Source organism: Phoxinus phoxinus (genome assembly GCF_949152265.1).
Source record: "Phoxinus phoxinus genome assembly, chromosome: 15".
Classification (NCBI taxonomy): Eukaryota; Metazoa; Chordata; class Actinopteri; order Cypriniformes; family Leuciscidae; genus Phoxinus; species Phoxinus phoxinus.
In genome coordinates this window covers 14,149,435-14,174,444 of record NC_136890.1, presented here as the reverse complement: position 1 = coordinate 14,174,444, position 25,010 = coordinate 14,149,435, and the positions used below count along the sequence as shown (strand labels likewise).

General features: G+C 36.7%; 2 protein-coding genes across 3 annotated transcripts; one reads left to right on the top strand and one right to left on the bottom strand.

The window, feature by feature from the left end:
- Positions 1-2,105: 2,105 nt before the first annotated feature.
- Positions 2,106-9,809, top strand: LOC307011588 (uncharacterized protein). 2 transcript variants are annotated; one of them, XM_079637450.1, is made up of 6 exons: positions 2,106-2,420; positions 2,877-2,978; positions 4,182-4,230; positions 4,315-4,383; positions 6,327-6,411; positions 7,554-9,809. In XM_079637450.1, exons 2-6 carry the CDS (start codon positions 2,904-2,906, stop codon positions 7,606-7,608), a joined length of 333 nt encoding a protein of 110 aa, XP_079493576.1. In that variant the 5' UTR covers positions 2,106-2,420; positions 2,877-2,903; the 3' UTR covers positions 7,609-9,809. The 2 variants fall into 2 exon arrangements, with proteins under 2 accessions (XP_079493576.1, XP_079493575.1); XM_079637449.1 differs by lacking the exon at positions 2,106-2,420 and having other exon boundaries at positions 2,508-2,978; positions 7,554-9,057.
- A 22-nt stretch (positions 9,810-9,831) lies between these two features.
- On the bottom strand, positions 9,832-24,059 carry npc1l1 (NPC1-like 1). The gene is made up of 19 exons (XM_079637448.1): positions 23,889-24,059; positions 21,430-22,747; positions 20,702-20,966; positions 19,618-19,718; positions 19,360-19,532; positions 19,141-19,269; positions 18,545-18,727; positions 17,687-17,801; positions 17,092-17,357; positions 16,061-16,150; positions 15,720-15,910; positions 14,931-15,058; positions 14,714-14,846; positions 14,536-14,594; positions 13,426-13,576; positions 11,876-12,107; positions 11,659-11,772; positions 11,382-11,544; positions 9,832-10,052 (listed from the first exon to the last, which is right to left on the bottom strand). Exons 1-19 carry the CDS (start codon positions 23,949-23,951, stop codon positions 9,838-9,840), a joined length of 4,089 nt encoding a protein of 1,362 aa, XP_079493574.1. The 5' UTR covers positions 23,952-24,059; the 3' UTR covers positions 9,832-9,837.
- Between the last annotated feature and the right edge of the window lie 951 nt (positions 24,060-25,010).

Here is a 25,010-nt window from a genome sequence, read left to right as displayed (position 1 = left end):
GACACCTGATAACCAAATGACATAAGAGTAAACAGTACATACTACATGCATGTATATCAATTCAAGACTGTTTTGCCCATCAAACCACACAATAAAAAACTATTTCAGCAAAACATTTTAACATTTTAACAAAATACCCTTTATTTTGATCAATTCTAATAGCAAAAACAGTGAAATAAAACGTCTATCATTAAATGTATAGCCTAGACATTCCAGAAGTGACCGTTTTCCAACTAATGTATAATATATATATATATATAAAATAGTTTTAGAACATTTGTAATTAGAACAGTGTTTTTTACTCAAATAAATTACAGTAAACGGATTATTATAATGGATATCCTATTACTTTCTGCTGCTCTTCGTCGCTTCTTCTCTCCACCTTCTTCAAAACACCACCAAAGTATTCTGTAGTCGACGATCAATGGTAGAGATGTTCAGATATAAGCTTTGGATTAAATCCGTGTGTTTATATACTGTCTATGGTTTATTCGAACTCCGTGGGCAAAACGATGTAAAACAACGCTATGTGTGTGTATGTGTCGGCGCACTATGTGTGTGCGCTCTTGCGTGTGGAATGGCGAAAGCGCACGTGTGAATGAAAAGTTTGCGCTTTGTTCTTGTATTACACGTTTCATGCAAGCAGATTCGTCAATCACTGCATCGATGTTGGTTGGTCAATACTCCCATCAATCAAAACTTTGCTGACTAGACATTGGCTGGCTTTATCCAGGCTTTTATCCAGTTGAACACCGAGGAGCGCGATTGACAGTTCGCGCATCCGGTAAAATGCTCCCTTTTTGTTTCAGTCAATAACAAAGCCTGTGATTGAAGGATAGACACGAGGGAGGGCTCAATTTACCCGGAAGATTCCAAACTACGGGGGAGATATGGCTTTTGAACGTTGGAATCGATATTTCATTGAAAATGAACATGATGGATTACTCTAACTCAAAACGCTCATGTAAACAAAGGAGGATATTTCGTTTTTTTCCCTATTTTGTTGTTGTTTTGGATTAAACAGTGGGATGCATTTTGAAGAGTAGACCCTTACATTGAAATGTATGCTGGTGTTTCTTGGATTCGTCCGAACTGATCTGAACCATACGCGATCAAAGATAAGTATTGCCGTTCATTGTGTTCATGTTTACAAGGTCAGTCAGTCAGCATTTAATTTAACCCTTTCCTCTCTGGTGTATTGATTGCAAAAACAAGCTCAGAACATGATTCTTGAGTGTTTTAGCTTTCAAATGATGCATAGTTTATGATAGTTGATTGAATATTTGTTATAAAACAAAGCCGATAAAAAGTAATAAAAGTTTAGCCACGCCCCTTCGGCCCGCCCGCGGGCCGGTGCTTGATAAACTTTAGAAGCTAAACTAAAACGGTTTAACACCCGTCGAAGCACTTTTAAAACACTAATTCATCCAACAAAAAAAATAAAACCGCTGCCACCAATGTAACCGAGCTTTTGTATCGGGTTCGCTTAAACACTGTTGGATAATAAAATAATGAAAACGAGACACAGAAGTTCCATGAACGGTGCACACTTTTAATCTCTTTCACCTCCACCTCACATGTGCTCTTTTTTTGGACCCCTGAACACCTTATGCGCATGCACATCTCTCTCTTGCCTACGGCAAGTCCCAAAGGACAGAATGTGTTACACACACATAAACGCAACATAACCTTAACTTCTATTCAGACTTTAATCTGTTACATTAAGTATGAAATTAAATTCAAAATTAAACTTAATGCAGTAAAAGCAGAGTAAAAAAATACTTCACTAGCCTACTGTTCGCCTCAGAATTTTTCTCAGAAACACAAAAGAGCAATTTAAGACTGTGCAGTTCTCTTCCATACACCACACTTGAATCTACACCATGTCAATCCCCCAAAAAGGTTAAAGGGATAGTTCACTTTAAAATTAAAATACTGTCATAATTTACTCACCCTCAAGTTGTTTCAAACCTGTATGCATTTCTTTCTTCTGCTGAACACAAAGGAAGATGCCATTTGAAAGACTTTCTTCAAAATATCTTCCTTTGTGTTCAGTAGAAGAAAGAAATTCATACAGGTTCGAAACAACTTGAGGGTGAGTATATATGATGACAGCCTTTTTAGTTTAAAGTGAACTATCCCTTTAAGAAAGTCACTAGATTTATGGGATGAACAGAACGAAATTTAAATCTTTCTCTCTGCAATTTCAAATGTCTTTTTTCCACAGTTTTATTTATTTACTTACTTTCAGCTCACATATCTGTCAAGACATATAGGCTATTGTGAAATAGCATTATGAAAAAGTTTCTTGAAGAAATGGCTCCCACCATAGGCTATTAACAAAACAAAAAAACGCGGGTTCTTCCATTTGAATGTGTGATGCTTCCTCTTCCTTTGAATTAAGACAAAAAATAGAAAAGGTAATTGCACTTTATATTTCACAATTCTGGCTTTTTTTCAGTCGCAAATTATTGGCAAAATACGATTTTTTTTTATTTGTAATTTTTTTTAGACTTGTGAGTTTATCAATTCTGAGTTTATAACATTTTGCAAGTAGTACGTCTCTCTTTCTGAGAAATATATATTGTTTATATGTTTTGTAGCTCAAACACTTTTATAGTGTTTAGTCAAACGTTTTTACTTTGTTATTATTCGAATGAATCCGAATGCAAATGAAGTCTCGCGCATTCGATAGTTACATCGCGTTGCAAAATAGGGAGAAGAGACTATAGATAAGTTTAACTGTAGAGGCGGATTGCCCCGCCCACTAGATTTATGTACCCCGGCCACTTTAAGAGCAAACTAGGAGCGATTTTACATTGTTTTGTTTGAGTCTCATTCGCTCTCTTCACACTGGGCGCCTCGTGGTGATCAAGGGAAGACACACACAAACACGCTGAAACATGTGGACGGAGGTGAGAAACAACAACAACAACAGCTCTCTTCATGAAGAACCACAGGACCTCAGTCTCAAACAGGTAAAGCAAACGCATGAGAAACAATGCAGTGCGATACTAAACTCTGTTCTGCAGTATGTTATAAATGTTCCACCTGTTGAAAGGATTTTAAAAGACAGTATATTTTTAAGATGAGGAAAGTAATACTGTTTCATTCCAAATATACAAAATAGGTCAGTGTATCAGAATAGCTATCCATTTTTTTGTTAGTAAGTTATTCATTGACATAAAGTTACATTTTGCAAGACAGATGACTGCATTTACAGCACAGATCAACTGTTGTTTTGAGGAGCAAAACTTCTTGGGAAACAGTAAACTCTCTCTCTCTCTCAATCTCTCTCAATCTCTCTCTCTCTCTCTCTCTCTCTCTCTCTCTCTCTCTCTCTCTCTCTCTCTCTCTCTCTCTCTCTCTCTCTCTCTCTCTCTCTCTCTCTCTCTCTCTCTCTCTCTCTCTCTCTCTCTCTCTCTCTCTCTCTCTCTCTCTCTCATTTCCTGTCTTCCAGCATGTTTTGGAAACTTTCAGTCATGGCATAGTTTCTTATCTTTGTTAAACAGTGCAGGGACATGCCCCCCTCCCTCTCTCTTTGTCCTTTAAAGCCACCATGAAATCAAAATGGACTTATTTTTTATTGAATGTTTCAGTATTTATATAATAGTAATAATAATAAAAAATATTTCCAAATTCACTTACCCATGTAATCTTTTCTCAAAATAACTTCCCCCTCCCTACAGGAATGATATCTTCTCTGATGACACTTTTTTCAGCGCATGGCCCTACATTTGTTTTCTTGTTCGAAAAGCAGTTTCACTAGGATACGTTGCAATAGGAGTAGAAATGACTTTGTTTCATGCTGATGTTAAGCACATATCAGTGCTTGGATAGACCGGCTCTGTTGATACTTTTGACAAATATGTTTAAAATGACTACTTCTGCTATTTCAGTGGCCTAGAAAATTCTGTTTTATTCTACATGATGTGGCAGGTCCCCCCTCACGGGAGCTGCCATTTTGGAATCACATGACTAGCCAAACACTCATCGATAATGATATTTGTAGCTGTCATACAGTTACAGCATACAGCATACTTATTTATTTAACCCCTCCCTCACCCCCTCTATTATAGTATTTAACACCCACTTTTCCCTATTCAGTAAATTCTTGAAAGGTACAATCAAGCCCCACCCATTCTTTTCTCACTGAATAACCTGTTGTTTTCTCTTCCCAGATAGTTTCCCAAGTGTCTTCATGGCTCCCCTTCAACTCTGATAGAAATGGTAATGCATGAAACCGCCTTAATTACATCATGCTAATGATGGTGTAAATCCTTTAACATAATCTTCATTGTCTCCTCTCCACAGGCTCAGTAACTGCCAGTCCACCCCCTCTTGCTGAGACCCCCGTGAAGAGAGAGAGTGGGATCATACCAGGTAGAGTATGCCCTTCCTCTTTTATTGCTGTTGTCTTCCTCACTCTCTTCAGTCTCTTCACCAATTTTCCTCAGTCCTACCTTGTTCATTAACTATTTGTTTACAAAAGTAGTGCAGTTATAAATGTTGTCATGTCTTTCTTATCAAGCGTACATTGATCAGTCTGACCAAACTCTCTGGAGTTTTTTGTAACGTTTTAAAACATACAAGTGCTCTTTTTCCTATGGATCACATTTTTTTGTTTTTCTCTTCATGTTCCGAGAAGAGTGGAAATCAAGCGTGAATTTATTCATTTGATTTCACAACGTGTATGACCATTTGCCTGGGAAATACAACAAGGGGTTACAGTATTTTTGTAGAAATCTCAAACTCAATGAATTCTCAAAAAAACAACATTTTCTAGGTGTGTGTGTGTGTGTGTGTGTGTGTGGAATAGCAGAGACTGAGCTGATCATTTGAAATGAGGACATACCGTAACCTAATTCGTTTGCAAAATGTTTATGAAAATATCATTCATTGACTACACCTAAGTTGGCCCCAGAAGTATTTAGACTCCTATATCAGACTTCAATATTTAATTGCATTACATAAAAGAGATTAAACAACTCACCTGGAAAGAAATGTTGCTAGAGCTTGTCTCAGAACTAATATGATTTTGTTCAGTTTCCAATACAATTTTTTTTTTAAATCTATGGAATATGGAGTGTTAACTCATTGCTCAGGGCTGATTTTCCTTTTACCCGCTCACAGGTTTAAACAGGTTTCCATGTCATCACTGGAATCTTCCTCCTCCATGCTTCCTCATTCGAGTATATATCTCTTTAAACACACTGACCCTCATTTATGAAAAGTGCGTACACCAAATTTCCAGCGTACACCCAAAACCACGGTGACTTTGCGATTCATCAATATGGACGTTGGCGTACGGCACGCTCAAATCCTACGCCAGCTCAGGAGGTGGTGTACATGTAGGCACGTTTTGAGTTAGTGCTGAAATGCGCAGAAAAACAATTCCTAATACCACAAAACGCACTGACAAACTAAAGATATGATATATTATGACCCACTGTAAAAAAACAACAACATAGAAATGATAAACTTCAGTGTTTATTTTTGTGAGTTAAGCCCGGCAGGTGCGCACGGACTGGGTTCAGTAATGGAAGGCTTTCAATGACCAAAAAATAATTCAGACTGACAAAATAACTAAATAACAATAAGCGTCATTAATAATCAAAATCATAATACTAATAATAAGAATATTACAAATTGTCATGCAATTATTCACATCATCATCACTATTGTACACCCCATTACATGTGACGTCATGCGAAATTCAACGCCAATAGTTTCAAAACACGTGCTGTAAAATCCAGGTGCCCATGGCGTAAAATGAGGGCGTGGGGAGGCGGAGACGTGAATATATAGGGGCGTGTTAATCTAATGACGATCGTTTTCAGCCGCGGCATTTATCAAGAGGCAGGTATTGCGTACACCTGAATTTCAAAGGTACGCACAGCTTCATAAATCAGACGGTGAGAGGAGTGTAAGCATAATCTTACGCCAACATATACGCCCGTTTCGACGCAAGATTGATAAATGAGGGCAACTATGTCTTGATTCTTGAATAAAAAACACTAATTAAAACTGACCGTTCTTTCTCATTTAGTGAGACATTTGACCTTTTACAGGCCTAAGATACGTATATAAAGCAGCTGTGAAATTTAATAAACTGACTATATGATATGGAGATGTTTACTGCATTTTTCACTAGAAAGACCAGTGCTTTTTGTATTGCGGACAATGAAACTGCGGCCTCTCATTCGGTCACGCTCTATATCAGTGTTATCTCATCTCTGCTTAGAAGATCCAGGTTGTGTGCCTCTTCAGACAAATGTTTTGAAGACTACAGACAGCGGTTTAACAGGTGTTTGGTGTGTTTGCAGGTGTGATCGCTGCTGCAGTGTTCATAGGCCTTCTCTTAGCCCTCTATACTGTTCTTTGGAAATGCATGGTTACGCAACCGAAAAGGTATGAACCAGACAAACCTTTCACAAGGTGCAAGTGCAATGCTGTGTGTTGTAGTGTTTTGTTTAGCATTTTACTTTTTTGTTTTGATTTTGTTTTGTTGCAATTTGTTTAGTATTTTACTTATTTGTTTCGTTCTGCTTATTGTGGGGTCTAAAAGTACCCTAACCGAAAAGTAATAAACCAAAAAAGCTGCAAGTGCAATGCTACTTTTTTGTTTTGTTGCATTTTACTTTGTTTTGTTTTGCATATTGCTTGCATCTTTTTTTGAACCCGAAAAGGTATGGACCAAACAAACCCTTCACAAGGTACAAGTGCAATGCTGTGTTTTGTTGCATTTTCTTCAGGATTTTTTTTTTTTGCTTTTTGTGTAGCATTTAACTTAAAAAAAATGTTTGTTGCATTTTGTTTAGTGTTTTGTTGTTGTTTTTGTTTTGTTTTGCATATTGTGGTGTCCAAAAGTACCTCAACCGAAAAGGTGCAAGTGCAATGCTGTTTCGTTGAATTTTGTTTAGAATTTTATTGTTTTTGTTTTGATTTGTTTTGTTGCATTTTGTTTAAATGTTACTGTTTTTGTTTTGATTTTGCTTTGTTGCATTTTGTTTACGATTGTTCTTTCTGTTTTGTTGCTTTTTGTTTAGCATTTAACTTTTTTAAAAATGTTTTGTTGCATTTTGTTTAGCATTGTATTTTGTTGTTTTGTTTTGCATTTTGTGGGATCCAAAAGTACCCCAACCGCAAAGGTTTGAACCACACAAACTTTTCCCAATGGTGCAAGTGTAATGTCGTGTTTTGTTTTGTGTTTGTTGCATTTTGTTTAGCAATTTTTGTTTTGTTTTTGTTGTGTTGCAGTTTGTGGGGTTCAAAAGTAAAACAAATCAAGATTATAACATTAAATGAATGTGGCATATTCATTCAAAAACTGTTGTTCTCATTAAAAAAAGGACAAATAAAATGTTGACATTTTGAAATAATATAATTTTTCAGTTAAATTTTTAAAAGTTGTTATGCTGATATAATTGGAAAAAAAATTGTATGAACTTTTTAAAAAAGTAAGGCAGCAGCAATTTTGGATCCACTATAAAAATACATAAACCATAGTATTTGAATAACACATTTTTGTTTTGTCTCTGTGTCTCTGTTAGGAGGAAAAAAAGAACAAGTTTGAAGGCTCGTGAACAGCGGTCTCTTATGTGCTGATCCCTGGACTGGACGCCTGTCTACCAGAGATTCCGAGTTACTGATCTGAGGTCAGATCTTCTGTATCAACACCCTCATGAACTGTGTTTGGGTCATAACGCACACTATTTGAGGGAACATTTTGAGGTGCTTATGCTTTACAGTTCTACATGGTCCTCAACAGTCTTTCATAAGTCACCCATCAGGTTCTGCTTGGCTGATCACCAGACGTTATCCAATTGGACGGGGGGAGTTACATTTTGGAAATTGTCTAGATAATGTGGAAGTTAGTCATTAAACTGAATAATAGTGTATATTATATGTACATATAGAAAATAACAAGCTCATATGTGCTCTTGAGCTACGTAAGAACAGTTTACTTGAGTATAAGATCTTTCTAGAGTGTATAATGTAGGTTTAGCGATACTATGGCACAACACAACAAATGTCCACCAGATGGCAGAGGGCGCTGTGTTTTGTCACTTGATGAAACAAGGAAATCACCGTATAAATATACGGGATGTAGGTTTATCTTTATAGACTTATGTGTTTTGGGAAGTTTATGTTATTGCTGATAGCGCTATGCTAATTAATCCATGGAAAATATAATAAATGTTAAGAGACTAGGCCCTTGTTTTCCTCCAAACTTCCCCTTTGACCACAGTGAACTCTGCACCAGTGAATGAGTGCATGTGCGCGCGTGTGTGTCTGTGAGTCTGCGAGTAAGAGAGATTTCCCTTATGCAGCAGTATTGGCAAGAGAATAGCACATTTCTGGGTTAAAGTCTTTGGGTACGTGCAAGTTTGACATAAGAAAAGGGAGTTGCAGATTGCATTTTTTTTGCACAATTGCCATAGGCTACTGTTACTTATTTTATTTTTGGTTTTAATTCAAATGGTTTTAATTGTGAAGGTTGGATTTCCTTTTATTTTGGATGAATGTGTTAAGTAAATCCAGTATAAGACTCTGTAGTGTGGCTGTGTAAAACAAAATTTTCACCACACAAATGTTTTGTATAGTAGCCTATGTTATGATTGATATGTGCCTGTAAACGTGAACTTTGATATGACTTTGTACAATCACATTAAAATCATTTATTAAACGGTTAGTTCGGGTCCTTGATTATATTCTGAGCTGCGTTCAAAGCCGTTGTAAAATACTCTAGTCTACAAATACATATTTTTATGGACTAACCACTCTGCGTCGGGCCTTACAATGTTCTTAATTCACTGTAAACCACTGCTTCATGGGGATTATTTCTTTATTTCATAACAGGCTTAAACATTTCAATACTTGCTAGATATTAGGCCTATTCATGTGAGAAAAGGCAATATTACAGAATAGTTTATTTCATTCATATAATTTCCTGCAACAGAAATACAACTATTTTCATTTAATGTGTCATTCGACAGTGTTTGAAAGTATTACAATCATGTTTTTAAATATTTACTCTGTAATAAATATCCATAACAATTAAAAATTGTTTTCTTAATTGCCTCTGAACCGGGTTTGCCTACAATCATTCGGTCAATAAACTGCCGTAAAAGTGCTTTATAGTTACTTTAACAGTGAGTGTAAACTTTGAATGCAAAGTTGAAATCTATTTAACATTCAATGAGTTTTTGCAGAATGTAGAAAGACACACAGTGCATTTAATATTACTACACTAATGCAAAAATGACTGATAATACAAGAGCGGACGCCGGACACTCTTTAAACTGGAGTGTTATTTGAGCTACATTTTCCTCCTTTCAGAGTTGTGTTTCTATCATGAACAAGACAATTACCATCATGCAAAAATGACAATATAAAACCTTAACAACAACAATTAAATATATAACATTCAACAAATATTACATAATACAAAACTAAAATAATTCTTATCTATTGTAGTAATTTCCTTATTTCTAAACCAGTGGAATTGAGCTCCTCATTTGTATCCATATCACTTTGTCTCAGGTGTGACCTGTGCAAGTCGATCTCGCTCATGAACATCTTCAGGAGACGGGCAGGTTGATAGCAGTCAAGCAATGCTATCGAGAAGCCCACATAAGGAGGTATAGAGCTGACATAGCATGAGGTGATTTTGCTTGGAAAGTTTCAATGTGGTTGGTTGTTTTTCCCTCAACTGTTTACATGCAGAAGTGTATGTAATGGGAATCTTATGTCTTCCTTTCATGACTGCTGATTCAGTGTAATAGGTAAATGAACTGGAAGTAAGAGGAAGAGCAGTTTTTAAGAGGTCTTAGGCTACAACATGGCAATATCCAATTTGTTGGGTTCTTGGGTGGTGTTGAAGACAACGTTGGCCTTTACTGGACACGAAGGCTCTATGGGGATTTCGCCGTTCGACTTCTCGTGATTTTCGAAGTTAACATTGTCATATGTGGCTTTGTTGTTGAGCTCCATCTCCTTGGATTTTTTCTCTTGATCCTGCAGCAGAAGTGCGTTGTTCACACCAGGACCTGAGCAAGCAAACAGTCGATTTTAAAAGTTAATAAAACCGTTCCATTTTGTTTAATCCAAACCTACTCTAACATTATATATTTATATATACAGTATATATATATATATACACTTTTTTTTTAAATAAACGTATTTTATATACAATATGTTGTATGTTATGTGTACTCTTTTTCCAAATTCTAACACAATATATACAAAGAAGCACACACAAAATTGTTTGGTTTGTTCAGATATTTGGAATTGAATACTAGTGTACTGCATATAGTTTAGTTGTATCATTTTAATTTTTTAACATTATCCCTTTTATATTTCTTCATCAGTTACACTATGTATTTTCTGTTTTTTTTTATACTTTATTTGCACTATTTAGATTTCATAAAATCATTTTATTTGTATGTACTGTAGCTCAGATGCAAGTACAACACATGTACAGATATTTTAAACATGCTATACTGTCTTGAAAACAGTTTGAATAACAACTTGAATAACAGACCTCTTTAAAACCATTAAAAAACATAAACAAATCTGTAAGCGGTCCTACTCGACCCGCTTTGAGCGGGATTCGAACCAGCGTCTCCAGCATGGGAGGCTGACAAAGACGCTAAAGCCTGCTCTAGCTCACCTCTTGAGACCAGGCGAGTGAGGTTTACACGCACAGCTCTTACTAGCTTGCCTCTGTTACACTCACCCCCCTAAACCTCACTCCCACCCGGGTCACGGCACCAAATGGAACCCGTCCTACTCATAGTCTGTAAAAAAATATGGACGTAGTGTCCGTGACGTCACCCGTAGGTTTCTGAAGAGCTTTTTTGAAGCTTGGCAGCGCGTCACCGCGCTTCACTCCCGGATAACAGAAAATGGCCAAAAAGGCAGGATTAGCTGAGGTGACGTGGCGGCTAACAGACAGCAGACAAATCCACCTGTCACTCAAGTGGCCACGCCCTTAATTATGCATAAATGTAAAGGCTTAATATAATTTAATTTAATGGGGCATAAAAAAAATCAACCCCCCTCCCAGTTGTCATGAAGGGCAAAATTAGCTATATAGACCAAAACCACTTTTTGTACCAGGCTGTAAACACATTTTTTCTCGACCCGTTCCGAGATTGATTCAAACTACCATCTCCGGCATGGGAGGCAAGCGCATTAACAATGATGCTGAAGACCCTAGTCTCGAGCATCAGTAGCCACCACACCTCTTGAGGCCAGGTGAATCTGAACATAGCCCTTGTTTAGAATGAGAACTAGTCTCTTTGAACTTGAGTAAGCACCAATGACACGAAGACTGAGTATGTAGTTATGCGCTTGCAGTCATATTTGCAACATACCGAAGAAACTGAGCAGCACAGGCAGAAATATGAGGCCATGGGCCATGCCGAGTAGAGTGATGACCAGATTGAGTCTGAAGAAGAAGATCTGGATGAGCTGGGCTTTAGCAAATGCCAAAACAATGATTCCAGGTAGGTTGGTCATTGCAACTCCAGCAAACACCTGGAAAAGAGAACATAGACATATGTAATGGCACCACAACTAGACTGGAATAGCATAGCTGAGCAGGTCTTAAAAATTCATCAAGTCTAGCATCTTTGTTGTTCTGGTACTCACAGCACTGCCCATGTTAGCTGTGGCTTCTTTTGCTCTCTCCACCTTTGTGTGGCCAATGCTGAGAGCAAATGAGCGTGTTATATGAGATACAAACTCCACCGATATACCAACAGCCTGTAAAACAAACCATCGGTTAATAATGTCAGGGATCGCTAATGACACGGTCATTGGTTTTATGAAATGCAAACTTGCTAATGAGTTTCTCCGACACACTCACAGTCACAAGGTTAATAAGCGACACAGCGTTGAAATCGATACCCCACAACGTCATGACGCCAACCGTATCCACAGTGATCATCACTATGGTGAACAGGTTCAGAAAGCCTGATCTCAAGTCCATGCCGAGCAGGATACAACACACAACGAATGTGGGGAGAAGACAAATGGCAATGTTGAACAGACCCTCATTCACGATGGTCAGGTACTGTTCGTAAAAGACGTACGTCACACTGCGAAATAAAAGATCAGAAGAGTCAGGGCACAGAGATTTGTGAACCAGGTTCTTCTTGTGCATTTAATTAAAACGAAAGCATGTCTTTTAATTGTATAAAGAAGTTATTAAGATTTTTTTTTAACAACTTAAACGTTTTTTCTTCTTTGGCCCTATTTTATCTTGGACACCCTTGTGAAAAAGAAGTACACTTTAGCATACTTTTAAAAAGAGCTGTTATTATGGTTATAATATACTTTAAATGAATAATATTAAGTGCAAACTAAATGTAGTGTTTTTGGACACTTAACTGCATGTTATTTACTGAATGGCAACATAGTTTAAATGTATATTTATACTTAAGAACATCTTTACATTTAATTTCATAATTACTTATATTGTCTCTGAAATATGGTTAAAGTGTACTGCCAATGTACTGACAAGCATTTATGCTAACTAAAATATATTTTAATGTGATTTCTATTGAAACATGTATGTCATGCCTTTATAAATACACATTTTGTAATAATGAAGTTGCAATTTAGTACATTTAAAATATATTAAATTTAGATGTAATATTGAATAACACACTACAGTTAAAATGAAAATCAAGTACTTTACATGTGCGTTAGCATATGTTTGTAAACGTATCAAAATAAGTGTATGGTACTCCTTTAAAGCACAACAAAATCAAAAACTGATTTGAAATGTATTTTAAAGGTTTTAATTAGTTTTTATTACAAAGTGCACTTTTTAAAACTGTATTTAATTGTGTCGAGAAACATTCAATGAAAGTGTAATCTCTTTAAAGTACACCTGAGAGGCCTTTTATTTCATTAACAATATATTAAAAGCAAGTAGAGTTAGTTAAAAATATACTTTGGAGATCTGACGTACTCTACAAGTGCACATTCACTATAATTAAGCACACTTCTTTTTCATGAAAGTAGAGGCACCAATAACCACTCGGAATTTACGCATATATCTAATTTTTCAAGACTTTGCTATTTAAGGAAATGGCTCAGAAAAAAAAGAGTGGTATTGCTGTTTTAATTGATGTGCCACTTGCACATATCTGTGAACATCTAAAAAAAAAAAGTGTTTCATGACCGTTTAAAATGGATGCGTGACATCCCTGTTCTATCCTGCAATTGCAAGAAATGTAAGAAGTAGCTCAAGGATTCATGATGTAGTTTTGCAATTTATGAAGTAGCTCAAGGACGCGTTATCATTCAATAATATTATATTTCCCTATTATCGCTTCTTATCTTATTCTGTAGAAGAAACAGCAAGGGTGAGGATGGTACGATAAGGGAGGATTAGAAGACGACACCTACGTGTAAGGGAAGACCTCAAAGTCAGGAGAGGTGCCAGGGATTTGCCTCATGGTCAGCGTGATATTACGCGCCAGTTCTCTGGCCTTCTGCAGAGCACCTGTGAACTCCTCCGAGTTGACCAGAGGAGTGTGGTAGGCCATGAACCGAGAAGCTGTAAATGGAGAGATGTCATGATGAATTGTGAATGGACTGAAACACTTAAAAGTGTCTTAAATGAGCGGTTTGTACAGGCCATCAAACTTGGAAGAGAATTAACATTTTAGCGATTAGCGATTTTCAGTTTATGAGTAAAATAGAGTCTGTGGCTTTGTCACATTTTATTCTATAACATAAATTACAGTCATACCTCAAACATTGTGAACAATTCCCCAAATAAGGGCTTCATCTACCACAAGGATGTGAGTTGACATGTATAACGAAGTGAGACAACTGGTGTAGCCATTGTGGTTAGCTTAGCGTCTTTTTAGCTTTTAAAAGCTCAAGAATCAAGATTGAGGAACTGTATGAAAGTGAGTAATTTATGTTGAAGAACAAAATGTTCTTACATTAATATTAGTAATTAATTTTACTCATAAATCGGACACTGCTAATCTTAAATTTCTTAAGGGAACCAATTGTGAATAAGACAACAAATTGACGTTATGACTTAACAGCTCCATAGAACAGTGATTCTCGATATTTTTGACACCACCATTATCCACAACAATATTTTGAAGGCCCCCTGACTTCCAGTTGTTTGTAATTTACCGGAAAAAATTAAGGGCACGTAAAATCTACCCGTTAATATAACGGCATGACTAGGAAAAGGTATATTCATTTTTAAAATGCCCATTTCATTTTAACATTTTAATAATTACCATAGCCATTTCCAGGTCTATAAATCACACTATTAAAATGATGCTACTTCATATGTCCAGGTTTTCAAAAATCGTTGTTAAGACGGTGAATTAAAATAAGAAATAAGCTTGCTTTGTCTTCTATTAACTCATTTAAAGGCATCTTGAAGCCCCATTGGAAGTTTGCTGAGGCCCCCATGTGGACCCTGGCCCCTTGGTTAAAAACCACTACTATAGAAGGTGAATGCAAAATGTACAAATTGATGTATCTCACCTATTACTTCCCCAGTTTCATTGTCTCTAATTACAGCTTTGTCATAAGCTCCCAAACCACTGTAAATGAAATAAAAACATTTTTAGGAAATACACTATAATCATGGACGTGTTTTATTCTAAACATTCAAAGCTTCCAATCAGTCCTTTAGATGACCAGATGTAGTAGCATTTCTTACCCTTTTGGACACTGTAGGTCAGGTCTGTTGCTCAGAAAGTCTGGCAGGAATCTGTAAAACTCTTCAGGACTAGGCCGCAGAACCCCATCTTCAGGGGTTTTCATACACTTCTTGGTACACGTAAAAAAACCCGCTGTCAAGAAATGTAGTTAATTGAACCATATGCATAAACAACAAGGCTTAATAGTTAACTGGTCATTTATACATAAACACTTACTCTCATTGGCAGGACAAAATTCTCCCACGTTTGGGCCAGTTGTATAGATACGACAGCATTTGGATCCAGGGTTCAGCCAATCAATATAGTCATCCACCCAGGAGGATGCTGGGACAGCCAAATAAGATCTAGAGGAATCAGCGAGATTGTGATTTTGTGATCTTGAACTCCTCGTATTTTGTAAAAATGTGTGTGTGTGATGAAGCAGCACAACTGTTTTCCATTTCAACATGTTTTTTGAGCAGCAAATCAGCATATTAGAAAGATATTTCTGAAGGATCATGTGACACTGAAGACTAGAGTCAGACTACTTTAAAATATGTTAAAATAACTGCATCCTTGGTCAGAAAAAGAGACTATTTCTTTCAAAAATATTGAAAAATCTGTCCAACCCCAAACTTTTGTATGGTAGTAAAGCCATAGTTCATGATTTATCTGGCTCTTTACCAGCATTATAAAGATCTTTATCTCTATTCTAACATTATAATTATAATTACTGCAGAGGCAGTATTCAAAGAATACTAAGAGGTAGAAGTGATAAAGCTTTTTTTGGTCATAGTCATTTCATTGTATAATTCTCAAACATGAATTATGGTATCTTGCCAGGACCGTGTCACTGTGGACTTTCAAGATCGATAACACGGATCTGTAAGTTCAAGGTCTGATGTGATGCAAAATGAGGTAAAGAGTAGAGGATTGCTACCAGAACACCACATTGCATTTTTAGTTACGTTTATTGAAAGCAGAAAGGCATGTCTAAAGATGATGGGGGAGGTATATAGTGCTCACCGGTCAGGGTACTCAGTGGCGTATCGGATCTTCTGGGTAAAAGAGAACTGGTCACATCCCACACTAGAACACACTGCATTTAAGCCCTCCGCACTGGTGAAATTGAACCCTTTTGTCGTGATAAAATACGTTGGGACGCCAACCTCAAAATACTTATAGAGGTATGCGAAGTAGTCCAACATGTAGGAATCCTGGTAATATTAACACACAGGGGAAGAGAGAGACAACAATGTAACTAATTATTGAATAACTGAAAGTGTTTTTAATTGGCATTTTGGCATAATTGCTCGTGTATTTTTATTGGCAGGCTAGAAGTGTGTTTAATAAACTTCTGTACTTACAGATGGCATGGCCAGTTCCTGATCTAAGCCCACTTTTACATTGAACAACAGGAACACAGAGGCACAGAACATCACAAGGAACACCACCATCTAAGAGAACAAGACACCATGATATTAAATTACTACTAATTATATTATATAAAAGCATGTGAAGAACAGAAACCCCCCTTTTTTTTTTTTTTTTAAGATATGCATGAAATTCTAGTATGGGTGGGTGTTTTAAACAATGGACACTTTTAGTCATGTACATATACTTTTACTTTGTAAATTTACATTTATACTGGAATAAAATGTCTGATTCCTTTATTCTGTTAAGGTTGATTTCATATTTTTATGTAGCCTAAAATAATAAAATTAAATTAATGGAATGAATGATTATTTTGAGAAAATTACAGCTTTTAATAACTTTATTAGTGACAAAATTGTTGGCTGTGTTGGAAATCACGCCAAGGACAGATGAGGAATTTGTAAAATTTACATAAATGGTAACACTTTACTTAAAAGCCTTTATATATTATTCATTATAAAAGTATTTTAAAGCATTAATTATGCTATGTACTGTATGGATGTATATGAATAATTGTAACCACAGATATAATACATTTATAATGCGTATATATTCATTGTTACGACCTTTAGAAAGCATTAAAACACATGACAACCACGCAGATAACAAGGAATCTGCAAATATTATAAAAAAAATAGAATACCAAAATATATGAATACCAAAATATTAATATACTATGAATACCTTTATAATGCATTATACATAAAGGCTTTAAGTTTTACCATAGTGGTTATCACAATAATGTTCTACAAGTTGTTTTTATTACGGTACTATAGCTTTAAAAATTTACTATTTTATATCTTTATAATGGATTTTCATATTTTATGACTGAAAGTCTAGAACTGGGATAAAGGTAAATCCACTGAATCTATAAATAAAAGACATTTTAAAAGTAGCAATTGTAATAAAAATCATAAAATGACTGTAGTTAAAGAAACCATAATACTGTAAAGTAGGAACGTACCACTATTACCCTGGTGACAGGGTTGAGCAGTGCAGGGGCGTAGTATTTTTTCATTAATGGGAGCAGGACGCCCTGGTTGGGTTTGGACGGGTGTGGAGTTGTCACAGTAACGCAGCAAGCTATCTCGCAACGGTTTGCATCTTGTCGTCGAGCATCGAGTGAGAGCAGAGCCACAAAGGCAGTCATCTGTAGAATGAAGTCCATGAGCACAGCCAGTGCCGCGTATAGGGCAAACGACTTCACCGCCGGCATAGTGCTCAAAGCACCTGCAAAGAGACAATGAGGGTGTGTTGAGTCAGCAATGTTTACTCATGGAATTAATCTGAACCCATTGACTGCATTATATATGACTCATTCAAAGTACATTATTGCCACTATACATCAATCATATCTCCATTTAATTAGGGTGGTACATATCTGATGCTTTGTGTTTCGCTGACATGCACAAGTGAGTAAAGGTCAGGCAATATAATAAGTGTTCCTCATTTCTAATTTCTATCCAGAATTGTATAAAACATTTTTTCTTTTTTTTCTCTCTCTTGTTCTTGTGTTTTATGCGATGAAGCAGAGTTTAAGGTTAGTGGGAAATTCTCACCCAGGAAGAAACACACAGATTCAGACAAACTGCAAAGGAGCATGCTGGGAGCCACATTTCCAAGAACTCTCCCGATATGTTCCTCCCTCTGCTCTCCTGGTCTGCGCATATCTCTCTGATTGAGATTAAACATGAAAAAGACAGAAAAAAAGTGTGGTTTATGAATTTATAGGCAGTAGTTGACATATGTAATATCTTCTACTTCTAATATATGCATGCATGTATGTATATGTATGTATGTGCATATGTTTTTATATGTATGTGTATATGGAGGGATGGATATACACTAAACGTTTCAAAGTTTGGGGTTGTTAAGATTTTTTTTTCATGCTCACCAAGGCTGCATTTATTTGATCAAAAACACAGTAAAACAAAAGTACAGTATTGTGAAATATTATTAAAATTCAAAATAACTATTTTCTATTTGAATATATTTTAAAATGTAATATATTCCTGTGATGGCAGAGCTGAATTGTCAGCATCATTACTTCAGTCTTCAGTGTCAAATGATCCTTTAGAAATAATTCTAATATGATGATTTGATGCACAATAAATATTGTATATTATTATCACAGTTTAAAACTGTTGTACTGCTTTTTGTGTGTGAAAACTGTTCAAAAGAACAGCATTTATTTGAACATTTATTTCAATTTAATGCATCCATGCAGAATAAAAGTATACATTTTGTTTAAAAAAACACACAAAAAAACAAACCCCAAACATTTGAACGATACTGTATAAAACTAAGACCTGTAAAGAAGTCTGTAAGTGAAAAAAAGTTATTAGAGTGACCATTTAAAGCTGACCCCTAGGAGGTATGTCAGAAAGATAAGCTGAAGAATGAAGAAAGAAACATACCTGATATTCCAGAACAAAAATGAAGATGTTGTCAGCTCCCACAGCAAGCACGAGGAAGGGCACCACCTGCAGAATGACCAGTGAGGACGGAAGCCCAATCCAGGCATAGAAACCCATTGAGGCTAAGACAGAGCAGCCGACGACCAGAATACCACCCAGTCCGACCAAGAACTTTGAGTCTACCTAAGAAGACAATCATACAACCATGGTTTGTAGAAGCAGAATTAGAATACATTTACTTGTCAAACTAGGCCAATAGATAGTTCATCTGAAATACTTTTGGAAAGTGGAGATGTGTATACTCAAATCTAAAACTAAGCTTATTATTCATCATTTTTTCTGACCTCCATACTATATCAACTGAGAAACAAATGTGGAATATTTGGAGAAAAAGACATTCAAAACGGAAAACGTTTAAAAAATGGGCATGTGACTAAGTTTTTGATATCCAGAATGTATAATTTGAATTGCTCAGAACAGTTTCGGTTGAGTTTCCATTAGGCCTTCGTTTTGAGAAAAGAAATGCTTCTTCCTTTATTCCCTGTTATCAGAAATTAGGAAATTCCCAGTAAGCCATTAACCACTCCGTTACTCACCAGGATTCGCTTCCAGGATGAATATTCCCCAAGAGCCACAGCAATGTAGAGGAAGATGACAGCATAGCTTATCATGAATATGGGGATATCCTCTGCAGTCGTTCTGTTAATCTCATCTTCCAAAGACCTCTGCGGAGCACCAGATCATTCGATTATGACACTGTTAAACACTGACATCTTTGATCTATACAGCATATGGTCAACCAACCAGAATCTCACCTCAGCCATGTAGGCAAACGTGAAGTTTGTGCTTGTGTTTTTCTGATATTCCTGGACAATTTCAAGGAACATGGTTTCCCACTGTTGAACCACCTTAAATTTAACGTCGGATCGTGCGTAATTGTTCAGGGAGAAGGTGAGGATCAGGGCCTCAGCAATGGTGTATGCCTCATCTGAAAATGTAATGGAAAGCTGAAAGTCAGCTCAGTAAATCTTTAAGACAAGGATGAGATGCTAGCAGACAGTGCTGTGCCTTACTCTCATATCCTCCTACAGCCAGGAAGGGGAAGACAGGACCTCCATAGTCTGCCATGCAACTCATGCCAAGAGCTGTGATGTCTTTAAATGATAAGGGAGAGCTGTGGGCAAGCAGAATGTAATTATGTTATGTGTGATGTTTTTATAAAACAGTTTAATAGACAAGAATAATTACTTTGTCTATTTTTGCGGCAACAACAACAACAAAATTCTAAAAGAAGCTCAATAGGTGCTGTTTCATTCCTGAAGGATTCAGTGATTTTGAATGATGAAATTAGTTGAGTGAATGATTCAATGACTCTCTCATAAATACTTCATTCGAAATAGCATACAACTCTAACTATTTATTTTATATTATAGTAGTAGTATGCTATATAGTAGCCAGTCTCTGGCTTCAACGAATATGCATGCTTCCCTATACTATATAGTTGGCAAAAACAGTATATTAAAAGAGTAGTGTTCAAATTCACAGTATTAATAAAACAGTAAGCACAAAGTACCCGGACCTATTGCTCCTGAAGTGCACATCTTATGGATACTTTACTATGCCATGAGGGCATAGAAGAGGATTTGTGAATGGTCATGTAGTGACACAACTAATGCTGGTAGGTCAGATGACAATATGAGGAAAGTAGTATTTAATCCATTTGGATTACATTCATACTAAAACATAATTTTTTTTAAAGTTCCAAAATACTTATTTGAGTATGCGAGTATGTCATACAGACTGTGACTGAATTCGATGTAGTAGCATACTAGCATATATTAGTTATATTAATATAAAATATTTTTATATTGTAGTAGTAGTACGTAGCTTAAGAGAAGAGTACATAATTCTGAATTGAACCAGTTCTTATTTCGTTCCTGAATGAATCATGTATTTGAATCAATCGGTGAGCAAATTATTAAATGACTGACTCATAAAAAGTCAGTTGATGCAGTTTATGATGTAAACTGCAGAAAGACCCAGCATGCAAAAACATGAAACAGTGCTTGAAACAGCAACTTGTTCAGTGGAACTTCAAAAACCTGGAAATGTTCCCCAAGGTAGTGTAACAACTACATATATGGATAAGTGACTTACTTTACACAGTAGATGAAATGGTCCCTCCAATCCACATCCTTAGTCACGCCGAGCTCTGTCATGTTTGCTTTGGCATTTAGGTTGTCCAAGCTATTTTGGAAGTACTGCGGTAGACTGTTGACAGCACAGTCTGTTAAAGAGGGGTTGTCTGGATTGAGTGGCGCATAGCAAACATCTTTAAGGCTTGCAGTTCGGTTTAGATCATCTGACCAGAATTCAATAGCCTGGATTCTCTGCTGAAGCTCCAGCAGCTCTATGATCAAATCTGTGAGAAAGAAACATACTCAGTCAGTAGGCCTATATTTTAACTGACTGAAACCTAAGATTCAGGGAAACAGAATATTCTCAAAAACTAAAGCATTGCTACATAAAACACAGATTAGGATTGCATGAGGCTAAGGCCTTCACAGTGGTTATTCCAATTGTGAATGGATTATATACAGAGAGCTATAAGCAAACACTTTTTCCAGTGAAATTCTCACTGGTGACGTACAGTATTGCTGGACTTTTGCAGTCATGTGGTACAATGGACGGCAAGCTCATATTCAGATCTATCTCCATTCAATCAACAACTTTTCCAGATCAAAATAGTATGCGTAATACTTTTGACACGTTTCACAATAAGTTAATTGTGACAACCATATTGGTAATCACAATTATTATTTTCAATTGATTGTGTAGCCATCAAACTAATTATTTTAAACAAGTGAAACAATAGGAAGTTTTACCTTTAGAGATGATGCCACTGAAGTTCTGTTCGCCAAAGAGTAAGGAGTCATAGTAGTGGCTGGGCCGGTCAGGAGCGGTCAAGATCAGCTGATTGGTGCGGTAAAATGGATCAAAATGTGCATCATGGAAGTTCTTCTCACGCATGGCACGACTTTCGGGTGCTGACCAGAGCTGGACAGGATCTGTGGTCAGTTCTATGTCTTTTATTCCCACTGTGAATACTATCACAACCACAAGGCAGACCGGAAGCACAAACAGAGGATACCGTGCCATTAAGGTACCCCAGGTCTGGAAAAGAGACCCTAGGAAGTCCTGAGTGGCAAGACTGGCTTTGTCAGAGTACGTAACATCTTTAGGGGTGATTTTATGTTTAATCTCATTTTCGTTTTGGTCCTTGGTGCTCATGCCCTTCCGAGCGCTCCTTGACTTTAGGTAGTAGGTGGTGCACTCCAAAACTAAGTAACACATAAAAAGGAAAAAGATGCAGGCAAAGACTGTGAGACAGATGACAAGGACGCCGTTAAGTCTACCAATCATGAATGGTTTTGGTAAAGGTGGTGGCGGTGGTACAGCTGGACAGGATTGCTCACAGTCCTGACAGGAACAGGCCTCACCCCCTGTAGGTGTCGTCTCGTTGCAATTCAATGCTCTTCCTGCAAACGAAAACGCCCCTTGTGGGAGTTCAGCGGTCTGTCCTTCTGGCAAGAGCCTGAAGTTAATATCCAGAGGAGCCAGTCCATTGCTTGAGTCACCCTGGAAATCGTACCAGCGTTGCGGTGTACACAGAGTCGAACCATAGCGGCCACACATCGTGGCAATAGCGAACCCTCCGGTGGCTGGGATTCGTACGTTTCTGCAGGATCTAAACGAAGCATCTGAGAAGTTGGTGGATATGTAAGCCTCGTAACCTACCACAGCTTCCTTGATAACGCCAGATGGCTGCTTGATGTTTGCGGTTTTGGTGATTGTTAACATCTGACTTTGGTTGGGACTGCAGGTGGTGGCACAGTGGAGATGTGCAAAGTTTTCTGCGCAGGATGGGCAGCGGATCAGCACGGCTTTGGACAGCGTCAGGCTGCCCTGTAGAGCTGTGAGCTGCCTGATAGAGCAGCAACCCAGTGTGTCACCATCACCATTGGCAAACATTGGGCACACAGATTTGAAAAGGTCATAGTGGTCTCCCGTCACATTAACGGCTTTTCTGTAGTCCTTACAGGGTACCCTAGGGGGAATAAGAGCCCCCTCCACAGCAGGGTTTAGGCCACAGTCCTCATAAAACGAGCAGTAGCCTGGTTCATGCTGAGCACCAGTGAGAACCTGCAAAAGACAGAGATATAACATATAGTAGATATAGGGATGTAACAATCTGTAGTTTAGTCAAGTGTCTTATACAGTAGATCTGGATCTGAATCTTTAGCACTCAGAACTCAACAATAAGGATCTTTCCTGCTGAGTTCAGATTTTTGGCCTGCATTTACATCAAAGATTTTTCAATGTTTTTGAAAGAAATCTCTTATGCTAAGGTCAAAATGTAATTACAATTTAAAAGAACAATTTAAAAGAACAATTTAAAAGAATAAAAGTATTACTTACTAACCCCACACTTTTGGATGGTAATGTATTTAATTTGTTATTCTTTTTTAATTTTTTATTAAAAAAAATTACAATGAAAGGAAATTAAATGTTTTTTTTTTTAATCATTTGTAACAAATCATTTTCAGAAGTTTCTACACTGGCTCACACAGTTTCCGCAGCGAGAAAAAGTGTGGATGTGATCAAATGAGGTGATATTTGTTTCATATTCACAAAAATGGATCCACAAATAAATCTAAAGTGATTCACAAAAATCACAAACAAACACACAAATAAATAAAATGAGATTAGCAAGCATACATTGATAAATGTATTGTGTTTCATGCAAACAGATTTGAATCTTTTGCCAATGCCTCTGACCAATCAACCAATCATATTTTGTACCACAATTATAGCCAGAAAACTTTTAATAAAGCTAGAGGTGGCGGGGTCAGGATGGGTATCGTTGGAAAAAGCAAACCATCAACTGTTCTGAATTTAATGACAACCAGAATCCATCAGCAAAAGCCATGGCCATGAATGTTTAAACCTGAAATTATCATTTTTCATTTATAGATAATTCATCCTCCACATGCTGACAAGAAGATTTTTTTATGGTCCAAATTCCTAACACATTTCAATATCTCATTATTATGAAATGCTTTACATTTATTTGTGGATCAATATTCTCTTTCGGAAAATGAAACAATCAAGTATGACCTCAACTCATACTATTGATCCCGATCCGGCATAAAGGAGATTTGTGGAAGACAAAACTTTCACTTTGCTATTTCAATATGTAAAGCAGCCCGTGTCAGATATTTTGCAGAATGATTCTGCCCTTTAGACGATTTAGATATACAAAATATGACAAGTGAAGACTTACCACGCAAACAGCAAGTGACAACAATGTAACGGACCGTTCCCAGGCCTTTCGTTGGGAATACATTTCTCTTCCCAAGTCTTTGCTCTTCTGTGTACGTGGAGTGTTAGTTCCAGCGGAGAGATGAAGGCAGGAGGACGTCGGGAGCTTCGGGTAGCTCTACCTCTGCCTGTGCTGATACTGTAGAGTAAGATAGGAGGAAATGAAAGGCTTTCTCGCTCTCATTGGATGAGAATAAGTGATACTGATGATGACCAGAGTCTTATCTGGCCTGATGTTTCTACCACCAACTAGAATGGACAAAAGCCAATCCAGTTCACTGATCATTAACCAAATGGGCAGACTAAACCAAAGGTGTGTTATCCAGACGCTATTGAATTTCGAAAACACAACACACCCACAAAATCTGATAACCACCCGATGACTCTCATTAATAAAATGTGCATAAAACTATGGTCTGAGCAACTGTAAAACAACAACAATTTTAGTTCCCTTTTTCAGTGGGGTGAATCGTATTTGTACACAATGTGTGACGTATTAAAAAATAAAATAAAAAACTCAAATAATAAAAAAATTAATTAAAGTGCTTTTTTTCTTGCAGTGAAATCACATAACCATTTATTGGTAGCGAGTCTAATGAAATATATTCAATCAAGACCTTTGGATGAGTTTCATCAGTGCTGAAAAACAAGACTAGACAAGACTAAAGAAGCTTGAAGGTTTTGTTTGGCCATGAAATCAAGAGACAAATGAACATATCATATTGTACACTATATGATTCAAAAGTTTGGGGTCTGTAAAATATAATGTCTTTGAAATAAGTCTCTTATGCTCACCAAAGGTTTTATTTATTTGATTAAAAAAAAAAAGATATTAATATATTATAAAGTGTAATTTATTCCTGTGGTGGCGAAGCTGAATTTTCAGCATCATTACTGATTTGATGCTCTTTTGTGGAAACATTTTTTTTTCTTTGATGAATTTATAGTTCAAAAGAACAGCATTTATTTGAAAAAGAAATATTATGTAACATTATAAATGTATTTACTGTCACTTTTGACCAATTTAAAGCATCCTTGCTGAACAAAACTGCATTAATAATAAAAAAAACTATAATTAATCATA

Coding starts and splice junctions, on each gene's coding strand:
- LOC307011588 (XM_079637450.1), top strand. CDS start 2,904: ATGTGGACGGAGGTGAGAAACAACAACAACAACAGCTCTCTTCATGAA. Junction 2,979..4,181: donor AGGACCTCAGTCTCAAACAG/GTAAAGCAAACG, acceptor TTCTCTTCCCAG/ATAGTTTCCCAAGTGTCTTC. Junction 4,384..6,326: donor AGAGAGTGGGATCATACCAG/GTAGAGTATGCC, acceptor GTGTGTTTGCAG/GTGTGATCGCTGCTGCAGTG.
- npc1l1 (XM_079637448.1), bottom strand. CDS start 23,951: ATGTATTCCCAACGAAAGGCCTGGGAACGGTCCGTTACATTGTTGTCA. Junction 20,967..21,429: donor CAGTGGCATCATCTCTAAAG/GTAAAACTTCCT, acceptor TCTTTCTCACAG/ATTTGATCATAGAGCTGCTG. Junction 13,577..14,535: donor TGAAACTGGGGAAGTAATAG/GTGAGATACATC, acceptor CTCCATTTACAG/CTTCTCGGTTCATGGCCTAC.